Source organism: Mustela nivalis (genome assembly GCF_964662115.1).
Source record: "Mustela nivalis genome assembly, chromosome: 6".
In the NCBI taxonomy this organism is placed as follows: domain Eukaryota; kingdom Metazoa; phylum Chordata; class Mammalia; order Carnivora; family Mustelidae; genus Mustela; species Mustela nivalis.
This window is the reverse complement of record NC_139025.1, coordinates 150502639-150512358: the sequence shown is the minus strand read 5'-3', so window position 1 is coordinate 150512358 and position 9720 is coordinate 150502639. Positions and strand designations below refer to the sequence as shown.

The 9720-nt window shown below is 44.5% G+C and overlaps 1 protein-coding gene across 1 annotated transcript in view; it reads left to right on the top strand.

Moving 5' to 3' along the window:
* Positions 1-836: 836 nt before the first annotated feature.
* The window catches only part of AP3S2 (adaptor related protein complex 3 subunit sigma 2), a 52282-nt gene continuing 43398 nt past the window's right edge, over positions 837-9720 (top strand). Inside the window, exons 1-3 of the mRNA XM_082736088.1 lie at positions 837-1015; positions 6090-6181; positions 6550-6661. Coding sequence (XP_082592214.1) covers positions 947-1015; positions 6090-6181; positions 6550-6661 — 273 coding nt within the window. The 5' untranslated portion in view covers positions 837-946. The remainder of the gene's footprint in view (positions 1016-6089; positions 6182-6549; positions 6662-9720) is intronic.

Below are 9720 nucleotides of genomic sequence, written 5' to 3'. Positions count from 1 at the left end.
GAGTGGCGGGCAGGCAGAGGGAGAGAGAGAAGCAGCCTGAGCGGGGAGCTTGATATGAGACTTGATCCCTACCTGAGCTGAAGGCAGTTGGTTAAGGGACTGAACCACCTAGGGTCCCTGAGATGCACATTCCTGAGGCTTTTCACACGCCCACAATCTTTTTATTATAAATTTTAACAGTGGAAACGCTGGGTCTAATGGTCTATATATTTTAAAGGCTTTTGATGCCCACTGCCAGTCCTCTGGACAGGGGGTTCCAACGTGTAGCTCCAGCTGCAATAAGGGACGTGGCTCCCCCTCGCCCCCACTAAGTTCTTAGAAGAAGAAACACAATCTACCACTTGGGATCGCCCCATGCATTTGCACGGAAGAGTCCTTAATCCCCCACTCACTACCGACCATGGAAAAACGAAAATGAACTCAACGTTCCCCTTAGCGGACAGTGGCTAGAGGAGCCGGCACCTGCACACTGAGAACCGTCCTGCGAGTGTGCCGGGGAAAGCAGGACTTGCACGTTTTCGCGCGGGCGGCGGGACGGGGAAGCTCCCGCCGCCCGGTCGCCCGGGAGCCCGGCTGCTTCGGGCAGCTTCTGCGTCGGGCATCTGCTCTTTTGGCGTGCTCCGCCCGGGGACTCCGCGGCAAGCGTTCCGTCCGGGCGAGGGCGGAGATCCCGGTTCGCGCCCTGGCCAGGCCCGGACTGGCGAGCCGACGCCAGCCGAAGTGACGCCCCGGCCGTGCCCCGGGGTCCGCCCCGGCCCGACCGCGGCGAGCCCTCCGCCGACCCTGCAGTGCGGGGAAGCCGGACTCTTCGCGCTCGGGCCCTTGAGCGCGGGGGCACGTTTCCGCGGGCCTCGTTCCGTGGCGCACCCAGCGGAAGTGGCCGTGTTGCGACGGAAGGAGATGCTTTGTGGGAGCTGCCGGCGCTGAAGAAACGTGGCCGGCGAAGATGATTCAAGCGATTCTGGTTTTCAACAACCACGGGAAGCCGCGGCTGGTCCGCTTCTACCAGCGTTTCGTGAGTGCGGCCCAGCTTCGTCACATCCCTTTGGAGCGCCCGCGCTCCGCCTTCCCTCCCTTCGGCGACTCCGGCCGGTCCCCCACCTCGGGCTCCTCCCACCCGGAGTGACCCTCACCCTCTTGACCCTCCTTGCGGGACCCGGGCGGCTGTCGGGCCGTCAGCCCCACCCCGCGCTCCCTCACCGGCTCCCGCACTCCTGCATCTCTCTGCCGTTTGGGGACACCACCCCTTGGGTCTCAGGGCTCGTCGAATGACGGCGGGGGTGTGCCCCCCTGAACACGCGACTGATGGAAGTCCCCTTACTCTGTCGGTCCTTAAGCGCGGCTGGACGAGTAGGAAGACACGGGCCAACTTAGGAAAGTTCTTGCTGCGGCCAGGAGATTGCAGAAGCGCGTTCTTGGGCTTATTTTACCTCAGTGCTGGCTGGGGCTGCCCAGGGACTGGATGCCCCTCCCTCCCGTAGAGCTGAACCGAGTCAGCTTAATTAAGAGTGGGTCGTGATGAGAGCTTGCAGATGCTGCCCCGTGAGGGCTCCGTAAATGATAACGTGAATTTGAGTTTTCCCAGAAACTCCTCTGGGAAGGCACAAACGTCATGATTTGCCTCCTGCCCTCCAGAGTTGCATTTCTTCGTGGCAAGGTTTCCAAATGTTACCGACAGAATTGGTGGAACGAAGGAGGATAAAGAGTCAGAAAACTCCTGTTCAGGCCTCAGCTCACTTTTTTTTTTTTTTTTTTAACCCCCTGTCTATGGGCCCTGTGTTTTTCTCTCTCTCCCCCTCTCTTTATTTTGGTCAAATGGATAGGAACAAAATAATTGTACCTTTCTCGTAGAATTTTTTAAGCTAGATTACATTTTATTAAATAATTATTTTTTAAAAAGATTTTATTTATTTGTTTAACAGAAATTACAAGTACACTGAGAGGCAGGCAGAGAGAGAGAGGAGGAAGCAGGCTCCCCGCTGAGCAGAGAGCCCGATGCGGACTCGATCCCGGGACCCTGAGATCATGACCTGAGCCGAAGGCAGCGGCTTAATCCACTGAGCCACCCAGGCGCCCCTAAATAATTATTTTGAGATAAAACTATTAACGTTCAATGCAACGATTCAGTTGGTGTATGCATTTGTGTGTGTGAACTTTTCTGTTTTGTTTTTGGGTGGTGTTGAGAAGTAAATCCCACACATAGAGTTCACCTATTTAATGTATACAGTTCGGTGGATTTCAGTAGGTTCACAAAGTTGTGGAACCGACCCCATGGTCAATTTTAGGACATTTCCGTTTCCCCAAAAAGAAGCCCCTCCCCATTAGGAATCATTCCCTGCTTCCTCCTAACTCTCTCAGCCCTAGACAACCACTAGTCTACTTTCTGTCTCTTTAAATTTGCCTATTCTGGACATTTCATATAAAGGATATTCAGTATGTGGTATGTGGTCTTTTATGACTGGCTTCTTTCACTTAATATCTTTTTAAGGTTAATCCAGCTTGTAGCTTGTATTAATTTGTCATTCCTCTTCATTGCCAAATTGTCTTCCGTTGTATGGATAGACCACATTTTGACTGCCTATCCGTTGTTTGTCCCTGTGGCTCTCGTGGGTAATGTTGCTGTGGACTTTTGTGTACATGTTTTTATGTGCACGTATGTTTTCATTTCTCTAGGTTATAAACCTAGGAGTAGAATTGCTGGGTTATCTGGTAACTTTATGGTGAATATTTTGAGGAATTGCCCAGCTGTTTTCCAAAGTGGCTGTACTGTTTTACATTCCCATCAGTAGTGTATACGGGTTTCAATTTCTCTATCTCCCTATCGACATTTGTTACTTTTTTTTTTTTAAGATTTTATTTATTTAGGGGCGCCTGGGTGGCTCAGTGGGTTAAGCCGCTGCCTTCGGCTCAGGTCATGATCTCAGAGTCCTGGGATCGAGTCCCACATCGGGCTCTCTGCTCAGCAGGGAGCCTGCTTCCTCCTCTCTCTCTGCCTGCCTCTCTGCCTACTTGTGATCTCTCTCTGTCAAATAAATAAATAAAATCTTTAAAAAAAAAAAAAGATTTTATTTATTTATTTGACAGAGAAAAAGAGATCACAAGTAGGCAGAGAGGCAGGCAGAAAGAGAGGGGGAAGCAGGCTCCGTGCTGAGCAGAGAGCCTGATGCAGGGCTTGATCCCAGGACCCTGGGATCATGACCTGAGCCGAAGCAGAGGCTTCAACCCACTGAGCCACCCAGGCGCCCCTTGTTACTATCTTTTTTTTTTTTTTTTTAAGATTTTATTTATTTGACAGAGATCACAAGTAGGCAGAGAGGCAGGCAGGGGTGGCTGGAAGCAGGCTTCCTGCCGAGCAGAGAGCCCGATGCAGGGCTCCATCCCAGAACCCTGGGATCATGACCTGAGCCGAAGGCAGAGGCTTTAACCCACTGAGCCACCCAGGCGCCCCGTTACTATCTTTTTGATAAGAAGCTTTAATGGGTATCACGTGGATCTCATTATGGTTTCAGTTTCCATTTCCCTAATGACTAATGACGTTAAGCATCTTTGCATGTTCTTATTGGCCATTTGTAAACCTTCTTTGGAGAATATGGGATTTTTATGACAACCACATTAGCTCATGAGTGAAAGTTACCTTGAAAACTTAAGAGAACTAAAAGATATGAGGGATTGCTAACGTCATTGAGGCATGTAAGCAAGTAGTAGTTCACCTTTATGTTGAAATTAGAAATTAGGGGTGCCTTCCGGCTCAGGTCGTGATCTTGAGTCCTGGGTTAGAGTCCTGCCTTTGGCTCCCAGCTCAGTGGGGAGTCTGCTTCTCCCTCCACCCCTCACCCTGCTAGTGGGTGCTCGCTCTTATAAATAAAATCTTTAAAAAAATTTTTTTAAATTAAAAAAAAGAGAAATTAGCTTCACTGTTTCATTACCACATCCCCTGACTGCTGCCACCTCTCCTAGGGTCAGAGAAAAGAGTTTAGTTTGGAAGATGTTTTTATCAGGTTAAAAAAGTGCTGATAACTAGCATGTTTTATATTTCCAAGTACACAGAGTTAATCGTTTACAGCATCCTGGCATCAGTGAGCTAGCTTTGTGTCTTTAAATGGAAACCAGGAAAATAGTGACTGATTGATTCAGACTTACAATGGCTAGTGATTAGCAGGTTTTCTTTTTTCTTTTTTTAAGGTTTTATTTACTAGTTTTATAGGGATAGTGAGAATACAAGCTGGGGAGTGGCAGGCAGAGGGAGAACCAGTCTCCGGATCAGGGACCCCCACTACGGGACTCGGTCCCAGGACTCTAGAATCATGACCTGAGCTGAAGGCAGATTCTGAACCAGCTGAACCACCCTGGCGCCTCTTTGGTAGTATTCAATAAATACTGAGGAGCTACTGTTTATCCATGTTGAGTCAAAGTCATGAAAAATAATTTCTCCACAATGACATTTTCCCTGGGTTTTTTAATTTTTGGCTTTATTTAAATAACCATTTCAAACTTTAATTCAATGGTTTAGAAAGAAGGGATTAACATTACTTGAATCTATTTTCTGACTCTTAGGGCAAATCCAATCTGAAAGTTTCCTTAAGCTTTGCTACTCAAAGTAGGATTCCCCAGACCAGCAGCATTGGTATCATTGGGAAGCTTGTTAGAAGTGTACTCTCAGGATACACCCCAAACCTACTAAATCAGAACCTGTATTTTAATAACATTCCCAGGTGATTGATTGCACATTGAGATGTGAGAGCATTGGTCTAGAGCTTTCAGTTACTTTTGTGTTAATGATCAGTTTCTTCCTCCTATCATTCTTCTCTCTCTTGTTTAAAGATTTATTTATTTATTTGAGAGAGTGGGGGGAGGGGAGGTGCAGAGAGAATCTGAGGCCGACTTCTGGCTGGGCACACAGCTCGTGGCGGGGCTCAGTCCCATGACCCCGAGATCATACCCTGAGCTGAAAATAAGAGTCAGAGGCTTAACTGACTGAGCCACCCGGGTGCCCCCCATCATCTTTTTTTCCCTTCTTTTGTTAACCATACTTATTATGAACCTCCTCTGTAAACAGAAATCCGTATGAGTCATCAAGAGGTGTCTTTACAGTTGAGCTTTCTCCTCTATGGTAGTGGAAAGAAAAGTATAACTGTTCAAAATTCTAATCCGTAAATAGAACTTTTTCTGTCAGTAATACTTCATTGGTGAGTAACTCCCCATTTTCAGTGTAATACCATATTACCAGTATAGAAGACAGAAAATTCAGTTTTTAAAAACATGATTATACAATTTAATCTTGCCCTCCTTGAGGGGTTAGACCCATTGATATTTGTTATTTACCTCAGCGTAGATATTTTCTAGGGGAAGGCAAAATATTCAGGACTGGGCCTTCTAGTTATTCTTTGACCTTTTATGAGAGTTTGTCAGTTCTCTTTTACTTGGTTTTTATTTTTTAAAGATTTTATTGATTCGGGGCACCTGGGTAGCTTAGTCAGTTGTATCTGCCTTTGAGCTCGGGTCGTGATCCCAGGATCCTGGGATGAGTCCCGCATCAGGCTCCTTGATCAGTGGGGAGTCTGCTTCTCTGCCCCTCCCCTCAACTTATTTTCTCTCTCTCTCTCTTTCTCAAAATCTTTAAAGATTTTATGTATTTGAGAGAGTGTGTGCAAGTGGGGGAAGGGGCTGAAGGAGAGAGAATCTCAAGCAGAGCCCATTGTGGGGCTCAATTTCATGACCCCGAGATCATGAGCTAAAACCAAGAGTCATGCCAAACCGACTGAGCCACTCAGGCACCCCACTCCTTTCCTTGGTTATTAACCATAAGGAGGTATGGGCTTACCTATCAAGACAGTAATGGTTAGTGACTTGATGTCCAGGGAAATATACCCTAGCTTAATTCCTGTAACTGAGTCTTACCCATTTTCCGTAGATTCCCCTTTTATTTTTCCTTTACTCATCACTTTTATTTTTTCTGGAAACCAGTACCAAATGTTCAGATCTTTACTGCTTGGAAGCACATCTCTCCCTGTTCATCCCCTCCGTGGAATTTAATTTGTCAGACCGCCTTCCCCTGCTGCTGATTCACTTTTATTTCTTTTACTCCATAGCCAGAAGAAATTCAACAGCAGATTGTTCGAGAGACCTTCCATCTAGTTCTCAAGCGAGATGACAACATCTGTAACTTCTTGGAAGGTGGAAGGTAAATGATGGGCTTCAGCTTTCTGCCTGTGTATCCACTGTTGGGTGCCCTTGAGGTAGTACTCAGGTGTCAGGTGGGTACCTGTGTTGCTGAGGAAGAGACCCAATTCTGTTTGGAAGCTCTTGAATGGTTGTGCTTCAGATATTACTCATTTAGGTGTTTGGTTCTTGGGAGGATGACAGGAGAAAAGGTGAGCTAAAGTGCTGTAGGCACCTCTGCCACACTTGGTTGCTGTTCCCGTGGTAGAAGTGGCCTGTTGTTTGGCCTGGTCTCCCCTTTCTGTTGCATACCGTTCTCATTCGTTGGCATAGGGTTTCTCTTGGATATGTTTAAGACATAGCCATGTAAGTGTTTCCCATCTTCTGCAGTTTGATCGGTGGCTCTGACTACAAGCTGATCTACCGGCACTATGCCACACTCTACTTTGTGTTCTGTGTGGATTCGTCAGAGAGCGAACTTGGAATCTTGGACCTCATCCAGGTATGTGTAGTCAGCTAATGATGGCGGCCACCAAAGAGAATTTGCACTGGATTTTTGAGTCACTATCCTGTAGATCTTGTTGTCAGTCTTTTTACTGATACTGGTGAGAGTTGCCAGATGTCCACCATATGGTGCACTAAGAAAGCTCCTGGCAACCCATAAAAACTCCTGGAGCTTTTGGATTCACTGGTTTCTATCCAGCTCTCTCTCTGCCCTTGGTTTTCACGTATGATTCTGATACCATTTCCCCCTCCACCACCACCTAGCAGTTAACTCAGTTCTCTGTGGGCAGTGACCAGGTGACCCACAAATTTAACTCAGTCCTGACACTATCTACCTGAAGATAAAGACCCGTCACAAATCCGGGTTGGTGTCACTTGTGCTTCCGAGTGACTCGCTATGTATCGGAGGTTCCCATGACTTCCTCTTTGGGTTTAATTTGCTAGAGTGGTTCACAGAACTCTCTAGTAGAAGAACGTGGTACTTACTAGATTATCTGCTTACTCTAAAAGGATGGAAGAGATTTATAGGACAAAGAATAGGGAAAGGGCTTCCATGCCCTTTCTAGTCAGGCCACTCTCCAAAGTCCACCAACATGGAAGCTCTCCAAATACTGGCTTGTTGGGTTTTTCTGGAGATCAGGGGTAAGACTGAAAGTTCCAGTCCTCCAGTTGCATGGTTGGTTCCCGTAGCAACCAGTCCTCATCTTTAGGTGCCTTCTAAAAGTCACCTTATTAACATAAACAGGTCACCTTTATCATTTAGGACATTCCAAATTTCCTTTATCACTTAGGAGCTCTTTGCCAGAAACAGGGATGAATACCAAATATTTTCTTATTATAAATTATAGTATCATACCATGTTTTGAAATTTTTTTCATCTGTTAAACCAAGTGACATTTAAGAATTCATACTTTTGGGGCGCCTGGGTGGCTCGGTGGGTTAAGGCCTCTGCCTCCGGCTCGGGTCATGATCTCAGGGTCCTGGGATCGAGTCCCACGTCTGGCTTTCTGCTCAGCAGGGAGCCTGCTTCTCCGTCTCTCTCTGCCTTCCTCTCTGCCTACTTGTGATCTCTGTCTGTCAAATAAATAAATAAATAAATCTTTAAAAAAAAAAAGAATTCATACTTTTTATTTTCACTTGTAATTCTAGCCTAAGACAGAGACTTAATATTTTAGTTAGTCTGTGCAATCTTAACATAGGTAAACATGATTTCTTTTTTAGGATTTTTGTAAATTAAAATAGATTACAGATCGATCAATTGGATTTTTTTTTAAGATTTTATTTAATTATTTGACAGAGATAACAAGTAGGCAGAGAGGCAGGCAGAGAGAGAGGAGGAAGCAGGCTCCCTGCTGAGCAGAGAGGCCAATGCGGGGCTCGATCCCAGGACCCTGAGATCATGACCTTAGCTGAAGGCAGAGGCTTTAACCCACTGAGCCACCCAGGTGCCCCTGATTGATTATTTTTAAAAAGATTTTTATTTATCTATTTGAGAGAGAGTGTATGGAGAGAGAGAACACCAGCCAGGGCTGGGGGTTCAAGGGAGGCAAAGGGAGAAGCAGGCTCCCTACTAGGTAGGGAACTTGACGCAGGGCCCCGTTCTATGACACTGGGCCCATGACCTGTCCCAAAGGCAGACGCTTAACTGACTGAGCTACCCAGATTTCCTGTGGGTTACAGATTCTTTTCATCGTCTTTGGAAAAACTGAGCTGTGTAGGGACTTTAACTTGGGAACCATTAATTTAGTGTAATTCTGTTATTTTAGATTTTTTTCTTAGAAATAACTTCTTCATCCAACATGGGGCTCAAACTCAACCTCGAGAGTGAGAGTTGCATGCTCTACCAACTGAGCCAGCCACTGGCCCTAATTCCATCACTTTATATGTGAAATTTTAGGTATGCTTCCTTTAAGTGACTTGAATAAAGCACTGAAATAGAAGTTTGCACTGAAACCTAATTAACAATTACAGAGAACTCGAACTCTCTGGCTACAAATTTTTACATTCAGAAAATGATTTAAGATGAGTAATTTAAAAACTCCTACATTATATTCACATATTGTACATAACAGTATAAGTTATCTAAGAAAAATTGTCTCTAAGATAAGATTTAAAAAGCTTTCTTAAAACATTGGAGTCAGATTGGACATTGAGAGTTAATGTGCATAACAGAAAGAACTTAAGATCTAGAATCAAAAAACCTACATTTGAGTCAGATCTACCATGAATTTAGAAGTAATAGATTATAGGATTCAATTGTGATATTGTATTTTATAGTATGGTAAACTATAGAATGCTATAAAAATGGGCATATAATAAGTGTTTTAGAAAAAAAAGGAAATAGTGATAATGTAGTTTAAAAATTGAGATGCAGTTATTGGGAATATCTATATTGGCAAGATAAAAAGAAATTAACTCTACAATGTAATGGACATTTATTAAATAGTAAGCATTGGATTTGGGAAGATAGATAAAATGTAGAAATAACAGGAACTAAAGGGTTTGATCCTTGAAAAGACAGCGAAATCAATAAATAGTTGGCCTAATATATTGAGGGTAAAAGTCAGAAAATATCAACTTGTTTTTAGAAGATGATATACATAGTTGTATTCCTAATGTATTTGAAATAGCTGACTTCAAAATGTAAATACTCAAATTAGTTCAACAACAAGGCACTTAATCCAGTATCAGGATGAAATTTGAAAGGGTTTAAAAAACCTGACTCCGTGATAGATTCATTAGAATTTTTAAGTGTTGAAGTACAATAAAACCTCTTATTGCATAAGATATTTTTTTCTTTCTTTTTCTTTTTTTAATGAATGCAGATTTTGGGGCACCTGGGTGGCTCAGTTATTTGGTGTCTGCCCTTGGCTCAGGTCATGATCGCAGAGTCCTGGGATTGGGCCCCACATCAGGCTCCCTGCTCAGCGGGAAGTCTGCTTCTCCTTCTCCCACTCTCCCTGCTTGTGTTCACTCTTGCTGTCTCTCTCTCTGTCAAATAAATAAAATCTTTAAAAAAATTTTTTTTTAATCCTAGATTTTTAAACTTTTCTTTTC